Genomic DNA, 23,560 nt, shown 5'->3' on the forward strand with positions numbered 1-23,560 from the left:
AAGGAAAGTTTTGATCATGTTGATAAGACAGAGGTCTCAGAAACTTGCGTAGCAAATATGATACAAATGGTTTTTTAGGGTTTAGACAGGAAACAAAGATACAAACATTTGAAACAACACTCAAATGCCAAACAAATGCACAGAGGCCCTAAACGTGCTTTGGTCGAGGATTCAGCTCTACATTCAATTTTAGGATTGATTGGTGAACAAAAGAGTGTTTCAGTCTGACCTTATTAAAACGTGGGACCCTGTATCTCCAGTTTGATGGTATCAGTTCATACTCTGTGTTCAGGGCGTGGTCATGGTCAGAGGCGATGCAGTTAGCCAGTCTTAAAATGCTTTTGTTGTAGGCCGATTCATAGAGTCTTTGCATGGGTTGGCCTACAATCTTAGAGCAGATGTTCAACTGCTGGAGCAGTTTAGACTTCAGAGTGGCAGACAGACACATATACAATGAGGTGTTACAATACTGTAGGACACTTAGAATCACAGAGGTAACGAACAAAAGAAGAATCTGTCGACTCGCCCCAAAAGATCTCAGACGGCGGGGAAATAAATTCTTTGTTTTGTCTTTTTACAGATGTAATCGATGTGATCTTTCCAGGACAACAGATGGTCGATCATTATACCCAGATATTTATAAGATGACACTTGCTTGATTTTTTCATCATGAATGAGAATAGGAGCTTTATGAGCATCAGAAAGTGAACCAAATACAATTTCCTCTGTTTTCTTTGCATTGATCTCTAGAGCATGGTCATCACTCCACATAACCATTTTGTTCACAGCATGTTGGTGCAGTCCAGGGTCATCAGAGTTACTTAACAGAGAAATCAGAGCTGTATCGTCAGAGTACTTCAGAGTGTACTGATTTTGTGTATCAGACCGACAGTCATCTGTATAAAAAGTGAAAAGCACAGCTGAGCTCACACAACCCTGAGGAGCGCCACCATTAGTTGTGATAGCAGATGAAAGGGTGTTATTCACCTTCACAAACTGGATTCTGTTAGTGAAAAAAGAAGCATACCAAAGAGTCAAGTAGGGGTTAAGTTTTTGTTGAATCATTTTTGTTACTAAGATGTCTGCTTTTATTGTGTTAAATGCTGATGAAAAGTCTAGAAAGAGGGCTCTTGCAAATGTATTTGGCTTATCTAAATGTTTGGTGATGATATGGACCAAAGATGTTTGAGCAGTATTCTCTCTAGAGATTTCATGATCACTGAGGTAAGAGCTATTGGTCTGAAGTCTTTATGATCCCTTGGACATGGAATCTTAGGTAAAGGTTTTATGTACAAAGTTTTCCATGACATAGGGACCTCGTGTGTGTCAACTGAAGACTGAAAAATTGGTTGCCTTACTGGAGCCAACTCAGCTGCAAAGTTTTTTAGCAGAAAACCACTACACTTATCAGGTTCCACTGCCTTCTTTGTATTTGTACCCTGAAATGTTTTCCTTACATCTTCAACAGTGATGATAATTCTGTCTGAAGCTGCAGATATGATGGTTCTGAGTATTTCAGGGAATTTTTCAGGGTCGTCTTGTGATTCAAATCTAGTAAAAAAAGTTCATTGTCTGTCGCAATTGATTTGATTGGAGTTGACATGCCCGTCATAGCTTCCATGTTGTCCCACACTCTTTTAGGGTTTTTAGCTTTAAAGGCTTGTTCAAGAAGCTGTCTGTGTGCCACTTTTGCTTCTCTCAGTCTGATTCTCAACTCTTTTTCTGTAAGTTTTAGTGCTTCTGGATTTTTATTTTTAAAAGCCACTTTTCTTGTATTTATGACTGCCTTTATGTCACTAGTGACATATGATTTATTATTAGGGTAAATTTTAATTTCCTTTGTTGGAACAACAGCTCTACACAAAAATGTATATAATCATTTGTAACATCAGTTATGTCATTTATGGAGCCCTCATGAAAAATTTAACAATTTGTCCAGCCAAAACAGGCTTTCAGTTGTTCTTTACTCTCATTTGTCCATGTCCTAATCACTTTCTTTTCTGGTTTACTTCTCTTAAGTTTTGTCTCATACACTGGAATCATGTGCACAACATTGTGGTCGGACTTTAATATAGGTGGCCGGCACTTGGACACATAAGCACCTTTAACATTTACAAAGCACTTGTCCAAAATATTGTCTTTCCTGGTCTGGTCCTTGACGTACTGCTCGAAAAAAGGCAGCACAGTTTCCAGGTGACAATGATTCAAGTCTCCCAAAACTATAGCCGGTGCCTCAGGGTGGTTGAGTTGTAGTTCAGGAACACAGTCAGCTATGGTCCGTGCAGCTTGTGACGCTTTCCCGTTTGGGGGTGCGAATACAACGAACAGCAAAATACACCCAAATTCTCTCTTGGCAAATAAAATGGTCTTAAAGTCATGCCGAGAATTTCTACATTGGGATCACAGATCGTAACTTTGACTGAGTGCATTTGGCACCATAGATCGTTTATATACACGCAGATGCCTCCTCCCCTTGTTTTTCCTGAGTCAGCGTCTCTGTCTGCTCGCAGCAAAGTAAATCCGGGGACATGAAAGAGGGAGTCAGGCATCGTCGCTTGTAACCAGCTTTCTGTAAAGTATAACATAGATGCCTCTCGGAATTAATTACAGTACCTTGCGTATGTTCGTATAGCATCCACTTTGTTGCTCAAAGAGCGCAGGCTTGATCTCTTTCGTAACCGGTTTCGAATTCCTCCTCTCTTTTTCCTTTTTTTGGTCCTGATGAGCTCCTGGGGGATCTTTTCCAGCGTCAGCCGGTAGAAGTGGCTTGATACAACTGCTTGGGTTGGGTCTGGTTGTAGCTCCAGCAGAGCCTCTCGGCTGTACGAGCGTGCAAGCAGTGACGCCTCACTCAGGTGTGCTTTCGGACATTGCATGGAAAGGCATTGTCCAAGTAGAATGATTAGCCACAGAAACACAAGCACAGTTCGAGGGACACTCATCTTACACTTTAGACAAACATATTCCACAGACAGGCCGGATAAGACGACGTTTTAACAACATTAAACACGAGAACAAACAAACAAACAGAGCGTGCTGGGACGCAGTGCGCAGCTGAGCAGTGCACCTGATCACTTTGCGAAGATAAAAACTAACGAACTGTTTCTTTTGAGTTCAGGCGTGTAAGAGCTGCAGTTGAATCTGAACAAACAACAACTCTCTCTGGCCTTCTCGATCCATTCAACCCTAACATTATAGCAGTTAGTTCTGCTGTAAACACGGATCACTTATTATTCATTCTTTTACATATTTCTATATCAAACTCAGATATGAACACTCCTGTCCCCACATGTCCACTCTCTGGCTCTTTGGATCCATCAGTAGGTATGTAGTTATAATATTTCTTTTGTAAATAATCTTCAACCAAATGCCCAATGTTAGCCACATTTCTTTCAATCCTTTCTCACTTTTGCTCCACAAGTTGTAAGTCAACGCTAGGCACTGGAACAATCCATGGAGGGATATTAGCCCATCCAACATTTGGTCCATCAAGTGGAGTTTCTCCAAGGTGCTCTTTTCTGCTGCAGGAGCTGCACTATGGCCAAAGATACAACGAGCAAGAGCAGCTGGAAAACGGGCGTACTACAAAGGTGGTGCTGGGTTCAACAACGGACAGAGAGTCACTTAGGAGCGCCATACAAGATCACATTTGATGGTCTATGTAAGCCAGCAATAACAGGCGTTTGGCCTGCACACAGGTTGGATGATTCAGTTCATATTTTTTGATATTGAAGGGACGTTAAGTTTAAGGCTCTCTTTTGTGTCCTTTATATTTCAACTGGTTGGAAGAGTTTGTTTATTAACAGTTGTTAGTTCGTGTTCACAATGAATGTTTCCTTTTCTTGTATCTCTCTTAATGCTCGAGAGAAAACACAAAGAGAAAATCTGTATTTTTATTTTGTAAGGGTGAAAAAGCTAATTTTATATTTCTGAAGAAACACTTCAAACTAGAGGATGAAATATTCTGGATAAATCAATGGGATGACTTTGGTTCCACTAGATCAGCAGGCTCCTGTTCTGTGACCCTCCTGGTAAATTCATCACCTCTAGAAGTACTCATGATGGTCACTGGATAATTTACGTACTTGACATTAATGAGCACTTTTATATTTTGGTCAATAGGTATGGCTTTAATAACCTAACTCAAAACAAACAGTTGATTTTGGAGGTCTCTAGTGTCACTGAATCCCTTAAACTATCCAACTGCCAACATTATTATAGGAGGGATTTTAAATATGATCTTTTCCTGAAGATATAAAAGTTATTATATCTGATGTGATGCTGGATAAATCTATCACTTCTTACATCTCTAAATGAGAATTCATGAAGTTCACATTTAGGGAGCACTCTGTTACATTTGGAAAATCTCTAAATAGAAGTAACAAATCATCAGAAATGAATATAATCAAAGAAATAAAAAGCTGCTGTAATAAGACATGACTTTGTGACAATGATAAACAAAAAGGACATATTCTACAAACACAGCTGGAGGAACTCTGTGTGAAGAAAGCTGAAGGAGCCGACAGAAGATCCAGGGTCAAATGGATGGAGGAAGGGGAGGAAAGTATTTCTGTCATTGAGAGAAAAGAAGGCAGGAAAGAAATCCAATCAAAGCCTTATTAGTTCATGACCAAGTTAGTTCTGATCCAGTCTTGATGAAATGGTTTCTTTCTCTGGTAAACTAGACTCATCAGCCTTTTCTGTCATGGATGCTGACTCCTTCTTCAGCCATCTCTCAGCTCTTCTTCCTCATATAGACGAGGAGTTTGCAGAATGATGTGATGCTGATATTACTTCAGAGGAGCTCAAAGAAGCAGTAGATAGTCTTTCTTTGGATAAGTCACCAGGATGTGAACTTTTAGAAACATGTTTGGGAATTGTTAGAAAGTCCATTTTCTCTCATGTTAAAGGAAGCTACTGACAATAAGACATTCCCCCACACTATGAAACAAGGCATCTCTGTCTTTGCAGACACGGAGAGTCTGGCTCGTTTCTTGAGTTGGGCCGTTCATTATTGCACACAAAGCTTAAACTGTACATACACTTCAGATACTGACTCGTTTAGAGCAGAGCCCAGCATCAACAACGTGACCCAGCACGATAAACGACTTTCCATCTATAGTACGACGATCACAGAGACTGTTTGTACTCGTCAACATAAAGACGACTTAATCAGACAGCTCGGCTGATCGCTGCGATGTAACGCTGAATTGATCACATTAAAACATACCATTGAATCTACCCTACTGTGACTGGCTGAATAGGAAGGAGACATCTGATTGGCTACAGACATTTCCATTTGTGAATCGAACCACGGCAGGGGAGTCTCAAAAGTCCCACACACAAATGCAGCGAGGTTCACACATGACAAACAGTTTGTAAAGGCAGACTGACAAGACAAGATCCAAATGTGTTTTTTTAATATATATGTATATCACACATTTGTGGATTTCTATTCAATATAAAACTATAAATATTTGTTCATGAATCTTGTTTTTTATTTGTGTATTTTTTTACATTAATATACAATGCTAAATATTTGTGTGTGTATTGAAAACTATTTTTGTGGATAGAGTCCTTATAAATCACAAAATACATTTGTGAATCCTTCTGTGTGCATTCATGAAAATTGAGACGGATCTAACTCCATACTAAACAGACTCAGCTTCCTCTGATTGTCAGTTGACAAGGTAGAGACGTGCTGATTGGCTGGAGGCTTAGGCGTAAAGACTCTGTCAAAATTTGTGGTTGTAACTCAAAGCTTGTGCGTGTACCTTCAGGATCGCACGTGAAGATAGGGAATTTGTGCAATCTGAACTGTGAGCACAAAATCATTACACATCTTCACATTTTTTCACAACAACAGATTTGTTTTACATATGCTCAGACTATTTCTACAATTACAAATGTTGTTTGCACATGTGCAAACCTTACCTGTGTGCACAAAATATTTCACCAAAGTAACCTTTCACGAGTTCAAAATCTTATTTACAGGCAATTGATCCCATACAGCAGCCCTTCCTTTTTTACAGACCACTGCAGGACAACAGACTGCCTCAAACACTTTCATCAACTTCTATCATCACACAATATATCTGATATCAAAGCAGTAAAGGATCATCTGACACAACAAGCTTCCTTCAGTAAAATGTTATAAAGCTGTGACCTTTGATTCCCTGTTGCTATGGTGATTATTAGACTTTGGTATTTCCTGGTGTCAGGAGACTTGACTTTGACGTTGTCCTGTTGAGACGCAGATTAGTTCTCTGTGTTGAAGGTAAGAGACACTTTTTATACTGTTTGAAAGAGTCATTTAATTTAAGTATAAAAAGAGCTGTAAGCTAACAGTTAGCCACCGGATTCATGAGCTGCTCTGACTAAAGTAGAAGTGAAGGACACACAATGATCCTCAGTCCCGATGCAGGCTATGCTAACATGCTAACAGGTTGATTAAAGACGAGCCCGCTCTGGAAGTTTCTTTCATTGAGATCATCACTTTATCTTCTGTAATTGAAATGTTTGAGTGATTATCATTTTGATTTAAACATTTTTCTTAATTACGTTTTCTTTACAGTGGAACATATTCATAAGAAGTTGTTGTAACTCTCTCAATCCGCTGACTGTGTTCTTGGTTAATCAATGACTTGTTGGGTTTGACTTGTTATTGTTTTATGATTCAAAGTCCTGCAGTGAAGCCTCCTCTGATAAGATAAAACTTTATTGATGCGTAGTGTCCTTTTTTTAATAAATCCAGAAAATAGGCAGGGTCAGTTTTTGCCTGTGACCGGACCAACAAAGACATCAACATTTTAAACTCTAAATCTAACTGTCCTTTTGACGTTCTAAGTGGTGTTTTAAAGCTTGTTTGTCTTTCTTCAGAGACTGGACCCAGGAGACAAACAAATTGAGTACTAAAAGCTTTATTCATCTTTCTCAGAATCCAAAGTAGTGAGCCGTCTGCAGACGACTGACCAAGACAAAGAATATCACACAATATATACTTATCTTGCTGAGGGCGTGGAGATGGTATCCGCCTCCTCCACATGGGCTTTATAGATCCATCTGTGTCCCACATGGGCCTGATAGCTCACTGTAAAAATAAAAAAGCTAGCAAAACTCAAAATTTCAAGGCAACTGTCTGCACAGGTTTTTTGCGTTTTGAGACCAACTCAAACCCTTAAGTTTGAGCTAACTAATAATTGTTTGTTGAGATAACTTAAAGAACAGATGTAATATAACTTAAAGTTTTGAGTTCCACATACTAAGAATTCCAAACAAAAAAAAGTTGTGGGAACTAAATCAGTTATGTTCAGATAATTTATCTTTCATATAAAACAAAACTTCAAATTTTGAGTTCTACATACTATGAATTGTAAACATTAGAAGTTGTGCTAACTAATGAGCTTTTATTCAGATTATTTTTATTTCTTATCTATAAAAACTTAAAATGTAAAGTTCTACCAACTATGAATTCCAGATAATGAAAGTTGCCCCAAATCATACTCTTTCATACAATTACAATCATAACCAGTTCAGTAAAATGTTTTATTTAAACATTAAATGACAACAAGTTTTCCAACAGTTAACTTTTGTCATGCCAAGCCACCGAGAGACATTGAAACAAAAAGTTATTCTCTGTCTGCGTCCCCTAGACATATAGTTTAATATCTGTGAAGGAGCACATCTGGCTATGGCATTGCATAGATTTAACATGCAAGTATAAACTAGCCTTATCATGTTACTGTAACACTTTCAAAACAGGCTATACATTAACAAATCTTTTACTTTCTTCTAAAAGCGTAGGGTAGATAGAACATTATTATCAACAATGATAAAATGTACAATGCAAACCACCTACAGAACCAGCCAACTTTCAAAACAATAGACAAAGTTATAGATAATGTTCAGGATTATGTCTGTGCAAAATGTAAAGCACTTGCCAAACAGACACAGAATAAACAACCTCTCTATTGGTTTTTTAAATAAAATAAAGATTGGATACATTGTTTCTGTATTTACCAATGACTGAAAGTTAGCAGACAGCACAATGAAAAAAAAGATGCAGGCTGACCCCGAAATCAGAAATAACAATTCTGACTACGGCAACAGAATAAAAAAAACTAAAAAAGGTGCTACAGTGCTGCATTTTAGCTTTTTACTGGTAACATGTGTAATGTTTATAAAAGAGTGGTAATGCTATAAAACATTTCTTACTTTGTGTAATAAAAAATTATTTCTCTGTAAATCGAAGTCAGTGTTCAACAACTGTTAATTAACGCATAGTGATTAAACAATAGCTCCTCACAACTTTGAGAGGTCAAAACATATTCAACTCTTCAAACAAGGAAAGCTATCATGTCTTTTCACAAAAAAAAAAAAAAGACCCAATTTTGACAACAATAACAGCCTAATTGTTGACCATGCTAAAATACTAATTCCTTGGCATGTTACATGGGTCGAGCAGGCCAGCTAGTATGAGAATATATGAATATTTAAAAGAAAAAGATGGGCTTGTGACTTAGTGATAGCATGGCTTTCTATCTCCTAAAACACTGAACAACTGATGGAAAGTTTCATGAAGATGAGCATGACAGCTTCAAAAGTGCACTTGAGTTGTTTTGGGAACTCCCCTGTTCAGGGCACACAGACCTGGGTAGATCTGTGAAGGCATCTATCAGCTTCTTACTTATAGTAAGAGCTTGGTTTTCAAGCTCCTGACACGCTGTGAGCAACTAGTAGAAAGTCCCATGAAGATGTGCTGAAGAGTTTCAAAAGTGTACCTGAGGTCTTTTGGAAACTCAATGTTTAAGGCATATAGCAGGCCAAAAAGGTAGGCAAACACAGTAGGGAGGTCTGGCAGATCTGTGAGTATAATTGCCTCTTCCAACACAACAGCAACACTGTTGACTGTTGGAAATGAGGTAGGTGCACCATCATCTACGATAACAGTCAGGATACCCATCTGGACACCTTCGATCTGCTTGTCTTCTGGATCAGTGTCCTGTTGAAACCATGAATTAAACAAAATGAAATATGAATTCTGCAAAGGAAACACTATAATAACTTGTAACTAGGAAAACATTGGTTTTATTGTAAGCCATCAATCAAAATAAATACTTGGAAGAACATGAGTAAACCTTTCAGTTCTCCCATCAATAGTTTGGTAGCAGGTCTATTGTTTATCTTGAGATTGTGGTTATATTTTAAAGCAAATTTACTTTCAGATTAAATGCATAGAAGACTATACACATCATTCACATTACATTTAATGTGCACTCATCATTGACTGTACTCACCAAGCATTTCAGGAAAAGTTTCTCTGAACTGTCACGGACAAATATGGGCAGACCTTCGAGACACGCTCTCCTTCGATGCGATGCAATGTCTGATGTCTTGAAATCAGAAAAAAATAAAGAAATAGGGCTTTTGGTTAAAGTAAAAGGCCAAGATGTCAGACAGCCTGGTGGTTATGTTCTACAGAGGCTGCAGTCCTCAAATTAACTGCACGTCATTCTCTATTCTCTAATCTCCGACTTGATCTGTTGTCCTCTACAATTAATGCATAAACCCTACAAAAAAATATATCTAATACATTCTAGTAAATGGCATGTTTTAAGTTAGGATTTATTATTTTGAAGTTAGGATTTATTTTTTACTTTCTTACTATGGTGCGTCTTGGCTAATACAAAAACTTTGCCTAATGTCAGAATTAAGAAACTTGCCAATTAAAAGTCAGACTCTGTTTGAATTTTATTGGGCAGGGATAGGTAAATTAAATTATAAGGCATGACTTTGTTAAGCTTTCTTGAAATTAGATAAGGCCACAGTGAGATGAGCAGCTCAAATGCACCATATAGTTCTACAGTATAATAAGTTGAAAGTTTTTCATACCTGACAAAATCAGCTATAATTATTGTATTTGGCAATGGACACTGTAAATTCTCAGAACTATCAAATTGTTACTATAATGTTTCACCTTACACCAAACACAAAATAAGTAGCCATGGCAATGTGAATATCCATAAACAAATCTGATGTTTAGTAGATGAATTTACCTGTTCATCGAGCCTATCCAAGAGGCTTTCCATGTCTTGTCCAAAGGCTCCTTTCCTGGCACGATACAGTTTTAGCAGTCGAGGACAGTACTCGTCTAAGGCTTCTCTAAAGTTCCCCAACAGGTCCTTCATAGTGACACGGTAGAACTCCCTGCAAATCTGTGGAAAACAAAAGCATAACAGCAAAAGCATAGATATAATTAATAATTGAGTTGATAGTAAGTTCAAGATCCAGTTCATTTGAGAACACTTCAGTTGGCTCAATTACAGGGAAGTGCACCTTAAAATAGAGATTCCTCCTGTGATCAGTAGACAGTGCACCTTTTGCCTCAGTAGCTTCGATTAGTGGGTTTTTTTTAAATATTGCACCATTAATTTCTTGAACAATACAATCATCTACCTCAATACTATGTTTAGTAAGCACCTCTTTGATTGTTTGAAGGGAATGGAATTTAGAGAAGTGCAGAATATCATTAAATTCTTCAACAATTTTCTGTAAAGAACTTTTTGAAACATGCAATACTGTTTGCATGCACAGAAAAAGAGATGCAATTTTGTGTTCAAGAGTCTCAGCTTCTATATACTCTTCCCTAGCATTGTCACTTGAATCTTGATTTGTACAATTCTGTGACGTCTCACTTTCAACAAAGTCATCTAATGGCAGGTCATTGGTTTGAATCTCAATGGCACATGCTTCATTTTCAGAATGCACTCTCAAACATGTTCTAATTTTATTTGTATTTTTGTGCTTTCTACTCCGGTGTGAACTGAAGGTTTTAAAATTGTTAGTTTTAAACTCACAACGCAGAAAGGGGCAATGCACAGTATGTCGATTTTTTAAATGATGCCCAAGATGAGTGAAAAATGTGTGTTGAGTACAATTTTCTCTGAATTCACATAACTCACAAAAAAAGGTGCAGATCTCTTGCCTTCTCACAGTCCTGCAATGTGATCTTGTAAGGTGGGATTTTAATGCCCCGTGTGTTTTGAAGGTGCACACACAGTCACTGTAGACACAGGGCCAGTAAGCTCTTCTTCTGTGCCTTAGTCGATGGTGCCTCAACAGAACTTCTTGACTTGAGCTGGCAAAACTGCAGAACCTGCACCTCATAGGACAACTATGAAGAGAATTAAAGAGATTAGTTGATTTAGCTTTAAAAAAACAACACAATATACTTATACACATGAACAGAGTGCTGTACATAAGACCACTAGTTAAATTTTTCTTTTGCATTCTATGCAGGCTATACATGCATACACAGTCACTTGCCAATTAAGTAGTTACACTGATCAAAAATAATGCAGTAAAAAAAGCAATACCTTCATGATGAATACAATTTTGTTATTGTTGAATCTGTCTGAGAGGTGTTGATTTATTTTCATTGTCTTTAAGGATTATGTAATTATTTTGTGGTATTGTTTAAATGTACTGGGTTATAGTTTTACATTGTTCATATTAAGAATATCCTAAATAATGGGATGGACAGAATATGAAATACACTTTTCACTATAACCCTATACAGTTCAAAAGGTAGACAAAGTTATGATAGCCTCCAAAATGACCATAAAAGTATATTAAAACCTCTCTCTCTGACTAAATCAGTAATATCAGAACAAAATATTCATTATAAAGGTGGGATTTTACGACAGGGTGTTTGTTTTATACTTAATTCGTTCATCTAGGTGTGCCTTGTAAATCTGGAAGTGTATCTAATAAAGGTAAATGCATATTTTCACATATAAACCTACCTGCATATGCGCGATGACAGAGGGCTGCAGCGTCAGTGGAGCGCACCTGGTGACCCGCGACACAGCGGAACCTCCGTTTCACAGCAGCGCTGCAGAAAGAGACGGGAGTTAAGACGTGAACAACCGAAGTTTACGTGCTGGAAACACAAGAATGTAAAAATGTGCGGACATTTTACGCAGTGTCGTTAAGTGTGTGGGCATGCACTCACATGGAGACCCGCGTCTGCGGCGGTCCGAGATGCGCAATACTGTCGGCAAAAGGTTGGCACATGCAGGCCCGGGGAATGCAACCAAGAGTAATAATCAAACCCCCAAACATTTAGCTAAACCTTCCTGAGACTAATACTGTATAGACCATCTAAACAAACACCGCGTAAAATAGTTTAATTTACCGTTCAAAAATGATAATTCACACACGATTTTATGCGCACAAAAAACTCACCATCATATACATGACAGAGAAACATCTCCAGAGTCTAACGGGCAACATAATGGTGCCTTGTTCCCGTTAGCAAGCTAATGTTTGAGGAGGCATATGTAACGGTAACGGCTGGAGTTGTCCACTTACAGCCACATTAACCCGGCAGGATATCCAAAACACGACCGACAAAGTATAATTTGTATGAGATAACTGTAAAGCCCGCATATCATTGCAATAGTCACACAAAGTAGGCCTACTTACCGTTAGGTCGATGCTCCACTTGAGAAAGACAGGAGAGATGGCAGCACATGTGAGAAAGCAAAAGTGTGGCTGAAGAGCCTTGGATATTTGCGTTGGAGACCCCGTACTTTGCTTGAAGCATGCTCACAGAAGTTAGTCTGACTTCAAATCCATAATTTTGAGTTAAAGCAGCTTATTTTATGGAATTAGACCAGTATTTCACAATAAACTTATTAAAGATAGTTGAGATTAATGCTTTAATAAAGTTAACAACACAATTAAATAATGTTTGTTTAGTGCACTGAAAAATTCCTTTAAGGCCAACAATTTTAAGTTTTCCTTTTTACAGTGCTCTAACTATGTCCCACGTGGGCTTCACAGCCCCAGCCATGTCCCATACATTGCCACATGCTATTTTCAGAAGTTAGCAGTCAAAAAAAAACCTACTGCAATGTCATGTCTTCTTGATAAATGGGGTATATATCTGGCCAACCATCTTGTGACCGGACATCGACACACCAACATAACATGTATGGCAGGTTTTATTGTATTTGACTCTCCTTCACCTCTTGTAAATGTCAGGTTAGCCTAAGATTTATTAATTAATTACCCCAAAAGCGAGCTCGTATGAAACTTGAGACCTCACTCTTTGACCATGCAAAATTTCATCTAAGCATTGACTTTTTTCACTCTATCTTTGATGAGTTTCACTTTGTAGGCTCAGTTTGAATTCATGTGCACATGTGCCCTTCTGCATTTCATCCTTAGTTGATTATGTTATGTTTATAATATGCAACCTCACACTATTATTATTTATTTATCTAATTTGCATAATATGTGTCTTTTAGTTCATTATTATACTGAAATACTATTATGATTATTCATGACCACTTTATATAAATGTTGATTATAAGGAATATAAATACATGCCTTCAGGTGGGACACTACAGATGCTAGAGGATCAATTCAAAAAAGTTCAATTCATAAAAGTTTAAATAAAAGCCTTTAAATTCATCAAATTAGAACAAGAAGGAGATGATGACAGATCTTAAAAAAGAGTGATTCATGTCCAAGTTACAGACTGTGCAGTGAATACATTCAGAATCTACAACTACTTTAATACTTCAGCTGGATAATCAGTCTGACAAGAACAGAACATCTGAGAGGAATAAATCATCTACTATAAGAGAGAACAGAAGATTAGATCATAACACCAGGTGAACCAGGTAGATGTGATGTTAGTAGACTGACAGTGAGGTGATGATGATGATGATGATGATGATGAAGGTGAACCAGGTAGATGTGATGTTAGTAGACTGACAGTGAGGTGATGATGATGATGATGATGATGAAGGTGAACCAGGTAGATGTGATGTTAGTAGACTGACAGTGAGGTGATGATGATGATGATGATGATGAAGGTGAACCAGGTAGATGTGATGTTAGTAGACTGACAGTGAGGTGATGATGATGATGATGATGATGAAGGTGAACCAGGTAGATGTGATGTTATTAGACTGACAGTGAGATGATGATGATGATGATGAAGGTGAACCAGGTAGATGTGATGTTAGTAGACTGACAGTGAGGTGATTATGATGATGATGATGATGAAGGTGAACCAGGTAGATGTGATGTTAGTAGACTGACAGTGAGGTGATGATGATGATGATGATGAAGGTGAACCAGGTAGATGTGATGTTTATAGACTGACAGTGAGGTGATGATGATGATGATGATGATGAAGGTGAACCAGGTAGATGTGATGTTAGTAGACTGACAGTGAGGTGATGATGATGATGAAGGTGAACCAGGTAGATGTGATGTTTGTAGACTGACAGTGAGGTGATGATGATGATGATGATGATGAAGGTGAACCAGGTAGATGTGATTCTAGTAGACTGACAGTGAGGTGATGATGATGATGAAGGTGAACCAGGTAGATGTGATGTTTGTAGACTGACAGTGAGGTGATGATGATGATGATGATGAAGGTGAACCAGGAAGATGTGATGTTAGTAGACTGACAGTGAGGTGATGATGATGATGAAGGTGAACCAGGTAGATGTGATGTTTGTAGACTGACAGTGAGGTGATGATGATGATGATGATGAAGGTGAACCAGGTAGATGTGATGTTAGTAGACTGACAGTGAGGTGATGATGATGATGAAGGTGAACCAGGTAGATGTGATGTTTGTAGACTGACAGTGAGGTGATGATGATGATGATGATGAAGGTGAACCAGGTAGATGTGATGTTTGTAGACTGACAGTGAGGTGATGATGATGATGATGATGATGAAGGTGAACCAGGTAGATGTGATGTTAGTAGACTGACAGTGAGGTGATGATGATGATGATGATGATGAAGGTGAACCAGCTAGATGTGATGTTAGTAGACTGACAGTGAGGTGATGATGATGATGATGATGATGAAGGTGAACCAGGTAGATGTGATGTTAGTAGACTGACAGTGAGGTGATGATGATGATGATGATGAAGGTGAACCAGGTAGATGTGATGTTTGTAGACCGACAGTGAGGTGATGATGATGATGATGATGATGAAGGTGAACCAGGTAGATGTGATGTTAGTAGACTGACAGTGAGGTGATGATGATGATGATGATGATGAAGGTGAACCAGGTAGATGTGATGTTAGTAGACTGACAGTGAGGTGATGATGATGATGATGATGATGATGATGATAATGAAGGTGAACCAGGTAGATGAGATGAGATTCAACTTTATTGTCATTACACATATACAAGTATAGAGTAACGAAATGAGGTTTGGCATCTCACCAGAAGTGCAAATAAGCAGAAAGTGCAATAGTCTGTGCTATGTACAGTAATTACAAAATTTACAGATGTAGACAAAAAAAGTGAATTTTTAGGTAAATCTGGATGGCTGGATTAATGGGATGCTATAAATATAAATAAATGCTATAAATAAGTAATGCTACAAAATAAGTGTATTCTTAGGATTATAATATACAGATTAAGATGCAGTGAGCATGCTATACTAATTTACAGATAATATAAAGAATATGGACATAATATGAACATACTATAATACAATAATACAGATGGATGAGAGATGTGTGTGTGTGACCAGGAGGAGTGGTGGGGGGGATGATGGGTGTGAGGTGATATGCAGGGGAAAGGGGGGGGGGGGGGGTCAGCAAGGGGCGGAGAGAGAGAGGGAGAGAGAGAGAGAGACAGAGTTCAGAGTTTGGGGGGTAGAGTTCAGTAGAGAAACAGCTCTGGGGAAAAAGCTGTTCCTCAGTCTGCTGGTTCTGGTCCGGAGGCTTCTGAAGCGCCTACCGGAGGGCAGGAGGGTAAACAGTCTGTGGGCAGGGTGGGAGGAGTCTTTAAGGATGTTGTGAGCTCGCCGCAGACAGCGTTTTCTTTGCACATCCTCAATGGCAGGAAGTGGACACCTTGTGATGCGCTGGGCGGTTTTTACCACCCGCTGTAGCGCCTTATGGTCTGTGACAGAGCAGTTTCCGTACCAGACTGAGACACTGCTGGTCAGGATGCTCTCGATCACCCAGCGGTAGAAGTTCATCAGTACAGCTGAAGACAGGTGGTGACTCTTCAGTGTCCTCAGGAGAAAGAGGCGTTGATGAGCCTTCTTAACCAGACTGGAGGTGTTAGTGGACCAGGAGAGGTCCTCTGTGATGTGGGTCCCCAGGAACTTGGAGCTGGAGACACATTCAACAGCCATCCCGCTGATGTGAATGCGGTTGTGTGTGCTTCCTCTTTCTCTCTTGAAGTCCACGATGAGCTCCTTCGTCTTGCTGGTGTTGAGGAGCAGGTTATTGTCAGCACACCAGGCGGCCAGATGCTGTACCTCCTCCCTGTAGGCCGTGTCATCGTTGTTGCGAGGCCAATCACCGCCGTATTGTCCGCAAACTTGATGATGGTGTTGGGCTAATGTACAGGTCTGCAGTCGTGGGTGAAGAGGGAGTAGAGGAATGGGCTCAGCACACAGCCCTGTGGTACGCCTGTGTTGAGTGTGATGGTGGTGGAGCAGGTGTGTCCTGACCTAACATATTGGCATCTGTTGGTCAGAAAGTCCATTATCCAGTGACGGAGGGAGGTGTTGAAGCCCAGTTTAGTGTTTAACTTGGAGGGGATGACAGTGTTGAATGCTAAGCTAAAATCAACAAACAGCATTCGTGCGTATGTTATTGTTCAGATGTGTGAGCACAGAGTGCAGCTCAGTGGAGACTGCATCCTCTGTACTCCTATTGCTGCGGTAGGCAAACTGGTATGGGTCCAGTGTGGGTGGGAGGCAATTTTTCAGGTGCGCTAGGACCAGTCGCTCAAAGCACTTCATTATGATGGGTGTGAGTGCTACAGGTAGTCATTCAGGCCTGTCGGGCTGGAGTGTTTTGGCACTGGGACAATGGAGGTGGCTTTGAAGCATGCTGGCACAGCAGCTTGGTTGAGGGGCAGGTTGAAGATGTCCGTAAAAACCCCAGTGAGCTGCTCTAAGCATGCGCCCAGGGGTGCCGTCTGGACCAGCAGCCTTTCGAGTGTTGATCCGGCTCAGTGCAGCGTGGACATCTGTGGAGGTGAGTGAGAGGGGCTGGTTGTCTGCAGGCGGTCTGGTCGTGGTCTGCGTCTCCCTTCAAGGTTCAAGGTTGTCTTTATTATCCCTGCTAGAGGGCAATTTGTTTTGCAGTCAGCTGTAAAACACACACATACATACAGCCTCAAATGAGCAAACAACATAGAAAGGACAGTAAATAAATGCAATAGATAAGAAACAGAGGCAACACAGTTAGTGGTTTAAAAAGGTGATGGCAGCAGGAACAAATGAGTTTCTCAACCTCTTTGTCCTGCATGCTGGCAGGCTGAATCTGCGGCCTGATGACAGCAACTTAAAATCCTTGGACAAAGGATGACTTTGTTCTGCCAAGATAGACTGCCAAGACACCTTCTTTTAAATAAGTAAGAAAGGTCAGAAAGGGGCAATCCTGTGATTCTGACACACATTTTAACAATGCTCTGCATTTTGTTGCGGTTTTTGATGCTGAGTGATCCGTACCAGGTCACCATGCAGATGTTAAAACTGATTCAATAAAACAGGAATAAAACATCTTCATAAAAGTGCTGTCAACATTAAAATTCCTAAGCTTCCTCAGAAAGTGCACACGCTGATGAGCTTTTTTGCAGACAGCTTCATTTTGGAGCTCAAAGGTGAGTTTGTCAACAATGATAGTCCCCAGGTACTTGTATTGGTGCACCACCTCAACAGCCAGGTTGTTAATAAAAACAGGGGAAATGACAGAGGGATTTTTCCTGAAATCTACTGTCATTTCTTTAGTCTTTGTGTATAGTACAAATAAAAGGGGAGAAAGGACACATCCCTGGGGTGATCCAGTGGAGGAATAAAGAACATCTGATACGATGCCATTTGCTCTCACACGCTGTGACCTTCTTGTTAAAAATTCCATCAGCCAGCATATAAGACCACTGTCAATGTAGTGGATGGACTTGAGCCTATCTGCTAAGATGTGTGGTTGTATGCAATTAAAAGCTGAGGAGAAATCAATAAAAACTAGGCATGTGAGGGTCTTGGCCCCCTCAAGGTTTAACAAAGTGCCCATTGCGTCCTCAACACCCCTGCCTGACCTATATGCAAATTGTAATGGCTCCAAATTTGCTTCCACAGTTTTTAAAAGTGAGTCCTTTACAATTTTCTCAAATGACTTCATTACGAGAGCGATAAGCGCTAGAGGTCTAAAGTCATTGAGTGCTTTAGGAAAATGATTTTTGAGCACCGGTACAATTATGGAATCTTTCCATAAACAAGGAACTCTGTGGATGTGGAGAGACAATTTAAAGATAAAACATAAGATCCCTGCCAGCTCTACAGTACAGTTCTTAAGGATGTGCTCTCCAATTCCATCAGGTCCCGGATTTTTCCTTTCCTTGACGCTACGGAAGTGTCTCAGGACCATGCCCTCATCAACATCGATGCTGGCCTGCCCTGGGGAAACGTTTTTAAAAGTTGACTGTTCCTTACTGAAGTCGCGGTCGTTAAACCGATTAAAGAAAAAGTTCAGTTCATTGGACAGTTCAACATCAAGCTTGTCATCAAGGGAGATTGTACATTTCTTAGATTGTTTCTCCATTATAGATTTCACACCCTCCCATGCAGGTCGTGAATTTCCAGAAATTAACATTTTCTCCACTTTGTCCTTGTAGCTACGCTTTGCAAGCTTTATTTCGATATTAACTTGTTTTTTTAGTTCCCTATACTGAGTCATATCCCCTTTATTAAAACTGATATTCCGTTGGATAATTGTGCTCTTGACAGACTTAGAAACTTATTATTTGTATAGATGGAAACAAATTTTTGGGGGATGACCAAATCCTTGCAAAAGGTGATGTTAGCTGACACAGTCTCTATGAGCTCATCAGTGTCAGTACAGTTAACTTTAAACAGGTCCCAGTCTGTGCAAGAATAACAGTCCTGAAGACATTTAACTGATTCCTCCGACCAGACCGGAACCAATCTTTGTTCTGGTTTGTTCCTCTTCAGAACCGATTTGTAGGACGGAACCAAATAGATGACGTAGTGGTCAGACGTACCAAGCGGGGATCTCGGAAGGGATTTATACGCTCCTTTCACGGATCCATAACAAAGGTCCAGTGTTTTTGCAAGATGTGTCGGACAGGTCACATACTGATAGAAGTTACCTAAGGACTTCCCGGGTTTACAATGTTTAAAATCACCCATTACTGTTGTCTCTATCGAAACGAGCATAAAAGTGATTTAGCTCGTTCAGGAAGGAGACATCTGTGGTTATCGGGGTGGAGTTGCTGGGTTTATAGTCACTGATGGCCTGGATGCCCTGCCACATGCGTCTGGGGTCGGAGTTGGAGAAGTGTTCCTCTACCTTCAGCTTGTGACAGTGCTTGGCCTTGATGATGCCCCTCCTCAGGTTTGCCCTGGATACGCTGTAGGCCATTGCGTCATCTGATCTGAAGGCGATGTTGCGGGCCTTCAGCAGGAGACGCACCTCCTTGTTCATCCATGGCTTCTGATTTGGGTATGTGGTGATCTGCTTCCATGTTGTAACACTGTCGATGGTGGTATTGATATAGTCCAGCACAGAAGAGGTGTAGGTGTCAATGTCTGTGTGAGAGCCCAAGGTAGCCTGCGAAGCAAACATACTCCATTCTGTGTGATGGAACTTGTCCTGAAGTACAGAGTCTGTCCCTGCTGGCCACACTTTAATCGTTGTCACTGATGGCTTCACACGTTGGATGAGTGGGGAGTACTTGGGGATGAGGAACAAAGAAAGGTGGTCTGACTGTCCCAGGTGGGGGAGGGGGGTTGTGGTGTAGGCTCCTGCGATGTTTGTGTAAACATGATCCAGAGATTTGTTTCCTCTTGTATTGCAGGAAACATGCTGGTGAAATGTAGGGAGCACTGTCTTTAAGTTTGAGTGATTAAAATCACCTGCAACTATAAATGCAGCCTCCGGGCGAGCAGTCTGTTGTTTACTGATAGCGGTGTAAAGTTCCTTCATGGCAGCTTTTGCATCGGCATCAGGGGGGATGTAGGCTGCAGTTACAATAGTGGAGCTGAGCTCCCTTGGCTGATAGAAAGGTCTACATTTAACCATGAGAAACTCAGTGTTAGCTGAGCAGTGTCTCCCAATAATGACAGAGTCTGTACACCAAGCTTTGTTAAAATAAATGCACAGCCCTCCTCCTCTGGTCTTACCGGAGTCCTCTGCTGTTCTGTCTGCTCGGTGTGTGTGGCGACCGGCTAGCTTGATAGCATCGTCCGGTACTCCGTTGTTTAGCCATGTTTCCGTGAAGATCATGACATTACAGTCCATAATTCTCTTGCTGTGGATGATGCGAAGTCATAACTCGTCCATTTTGTTCACCAAAGACCGCACATTAGCGAGGGAAATGCTGGGTAACGGGAGACGGTGCGGTGTTAGCTTTAGCTTAGCCCTTATACCTCCGCGCTTCCCCCGCCTTTGTTTACGGTCTCGACGCCGCCTGCGAGCACTTCCGCCCGGCCGGGTAGAGTGCGTAGCCTCGGGTGTTTTGGCGATCTCAGGGATGAGTCGAAGATTGTTGATTAGATCGTCAGGGAGGTGTATTCCAATATCCAAAAGGTCCTGTCGGGTGTAGGATGTTAAGGCGAGGCTGTTCCGTGCGAACAGACCCGAAATTAACAATAAAATTACTGCAAAATTGCAAATCTGAGAGAGACGCTGGGCCTCGCGATGCGCTCGCGCCGCCATCTTGGTCATGATGATGATGATGATGATGATGATGATGATGAAGGTAAATCAGCAGCTTCATCTCTTTGTTTTCTCCACAGCTGAAGATCTTTGACTGGATGTGACTTCAGCAGCTGAACTCCATCAGTGTTGTTGTAGTGACAGAGTGCAGCTCTCCCAGCAGGGGGCGCTCTGCTATGGATCAGTGTGAGGACACAGAGGAGGGAGTCCCTCCCTCTAAAACCTCTCTGTGTGAGGAACATGAAGCTCTGAGGTGAGGATCTTTAACTGTCCATGACTATTCTTCATGTCACAGCTCAACACTCACATCTCTCCACCTTCATCATCATCATCACCATAATCATCATCATCATCATCATCACCATCATCATCATCATCATCATCATCACCATCACCATCATCATCATCATCATCATCATCATCATCATCATCATCATCATCACTGTCTCATCTGCTGCTCACAGTAACTAATAATGTTGTTTTTTGTATCAGGATGCAGGAACAGAGACCAGACTCTCCTGGACCCAGCTGTGTGTCCATGAAGAGTGACCGGTCTAAGGGTCGCTGTATTAACTTTAAAGATGGACGTCCTGCTGATGGAAGGTAAGAATTAAAAATCAAGTTAATGTTATGTCTCTGTTGTTTAAAGACTCATATCTTGGCTCAGAGTTTCATTATATATATCCCGTTGTTTTCTTGTGTAATATGTCCTGTCACAGAGTTCAACAGGAGAGCTCCAACGTTCACAGAGATCAGTCAGACCAGCAGAATCCAACAGACCTGGACTCCATCTTTATGGTGTGTTCAACACACTGTTAATTAATACACTACCATTACAATAATTTAATGCTAAGTTATTGTTCTGTTTAGACCAGCTGACCTTCAGACTGACAGATGAACCACATGTTGAGTTCTACCAGTTTATATTAAATATCCAGTGTCTCCTTCTGTTCCAGCTGCTGGAGGAGAACATCATCACCTTTGTGAAGAACGAGCTGAAGAGAGTCCAGAGGGTTCTGAGTCCAGATTACCCAGAATGCTTAGAGAGTCAGAGTGAGGATGACGAGCAGGGGAGAAGCTGTAAAGAGGCATTTTTGAAGATCACTCTCCACTTCCTGAGGAGAATGAAGCAGGAGGAGCTGGCTGACTGTCTGCAGAGCAGTAAGATCATTTTAACAGATTTAGTATTTTAGAAAAAGGACAAAGAGGTTTAAAGTTCCAAACTCAGATAGTCATGTCATCTATATCAGGATCTGTTAATTGATTTCAGTTCTTTCTTTATTCAGGAACGTTTGGTGCAGTGTGCCAACAAAAACTCAAATCTAACCTGAAGGAGAAGTTCCAGTGTGTGTTTGAGGGGATTGCTAAAGCAGGAAACCCAACCCTTCTGAACCAGATCTACACAGAGCTCTACATCACAGAGGGAGGGACTGGAGAGGTCAATGATGAACACGAGGTCAGACAGATTGAAACAGCATCCAGGAAACCACACAGACCAGAAACAACCATCAGACAAGAAGACATCTTTAAAGTCTCACCTGGAAGAGATGAACCAATCAGAAGAGTGATGACAAAGGGAGTGGCTGGCATCGGGAAAACAGTCTTAACACAGAAGTTCACTCTGGACTGGGCTGAAGACAAAGCCAACCAGGACATACAGTTCACATTTCCATTCACTTTCAGAGAGCTGAATGTGCTGAAAGAGAAAAAGTTCAGCTTGGTGGAACTTGTTCATCACTTCTTTCCTGAAACCAAAGAAGCAGGAATCTGCAGGTTTGAAGAGTTCCAGGTTGTGTTCATCTTTGACGGTCTGGATGAGTGTCGACTTCCTCTGGACTTTAAAAACAATGAGACCCTGACTGATGTCACAGAGTCCACCTCAGTGGATGTGCTGCTGACTAACCTCATCAGGGGGAAACTGCTTCCCTCTGCTCATCTCTGGATAACCACACGACCTGCAGCAGCCAATCAGATCCCTCCTGAGTGTGTTGACATGGTGACAGAGGTCAGAGGATTCACTGACCCACAGAAGGAGGAGTACTTCATGAAGAGGTTCAGAAATGAGGAGGAGGCCAGCAGAATCATCTCCCACATCAAGACATCCAGAAGCCTCCACATCATGTGTCACATCCCAGTCTTCTGCTGGATCACTGCTACAGTTCTGGAGGATGTGCTGAAGACCAGAGAGGGAGGAGAGCTGCCCAAGACCCTGACTGAGATGTACATCCACTTCCTGGTGGTTCAGTCCAAACTGAAGAACATCAAGTATGATGGAGGAGATAAGACAGATCCACACTGGAATAAAAAGAGCAGGAAGATGATTAAGTCTCTGGGAAAACTGGCTTTTGAGCAGCTGCAGAAAGGAAACCTGATCTTCTATGACTCAGACCTGACAGAGTGTGACATCGATATCAGAGCAGCCTCAGTGTACTCAGGAGTGTTCACACAGATCTTTAAAGAGGAGAGAGGACTGTACCAGGACAAGGTGTTCTGCTTCATCCATCTGAGTGTTCAGGAGTTTCTGGCTGCTCTTCATGTCCATCTGACCTTCATCAACTCTTGAATCAATCTGATGTCAGAAAAACAAAAAACATCTCGGAGGTCTAAAGTATTCAGAGAAAAACCTGACCCAACACCTTTATATCAGAGTGCTGTGGACCAGGCCTTACAGAGTCCTAATGGACACCTGGACTTGTTCCTCCGCTTCCTCCTCGGTCTTTCTCTAGAGACCAATCAGAATCTCATACGAGGTCTGCTGACACACACAGGAAGTGGCTCAAAGACTAATCAGAAAACAGTCAAGTACATCAA

At 40.9% G+C, this 23,560-nt stretch overlaps 2 protein-coding genes across 2 annotated transcripts in view; both read left to right on the forward strand.

Moving 5' to 3' along the window:
* LOC136181090 (NLR family CARD domain-containing protein 3-like) overlaps positions 1 to 23,560 on the forward strand; it is a 412,285-nt gene that overhangs the window by 380,536 nt on the left and 8,189 nt on the right. The gene's annotated exons all lie outside the window — the stretch shown is intronic.
* On the forward strand, positions 6,212 to 23,462 carry LOC136181141 (protein NLRC3-like). The gene is made up of 6 exons (XM_065961587.1): positions 6,212 to 6,277; positions 20,830 to 21,002; positions 21,242 to 21,352; positions 21,469 to 21,547; positions 21,706 to 21,910; positions 22,036 to 23,462. Exons 2-6 carry the CDS (start codon positions 20,926 to 20,928, stop codon positions 23,310 to 23,312), a joined length of 1,749 nt encoding a protein of 582 aa, XP_065817659.1. The 5' UTR covers positions 6,212 to 6,277; positions 20,830 to 20,925; the 3' UTR covers positions 23,313 to 23,462.

The sequence above is a fragment of the Labrus bergylta genome, chromosome 2 (assembly GCF_963930695.1).
Source record: "Labrus bergylta chromosome 2, fLabBer1.1, whole genome shotgun sequence".
Taxonomy (NCBI): Eukaryota; Metazoa; Chordata; class Actinopteri; order Labriformes; family Labridae; genus Labrus; species Labrus bergylta.

Bases quoted from the DNA above. Each gene is read 5' to 3' on its own strand.
- LOC136181141 (XM_065961587.1), top strand. From the start codon at position 20,926: ATGGATCAGTGTGAGGACACAGAGGAGGGAGTCCCTCCCTCTAAAACC. The intron at 21,548-21,705 runs GTGTGTTCAACA...CTTCTGTTCCAG, and splicing joins ACCTGGACTCCATCTTTATG to CTGCTGGAGGAGAACATCAT. The intron at 21,911-22,035 runs GTAAGATCATTT...TTCTTTATTCAG, and splicing joins GGCTGACTGTCTGCAGAGCA to GAACGTTTGGTGCAGTGTGC.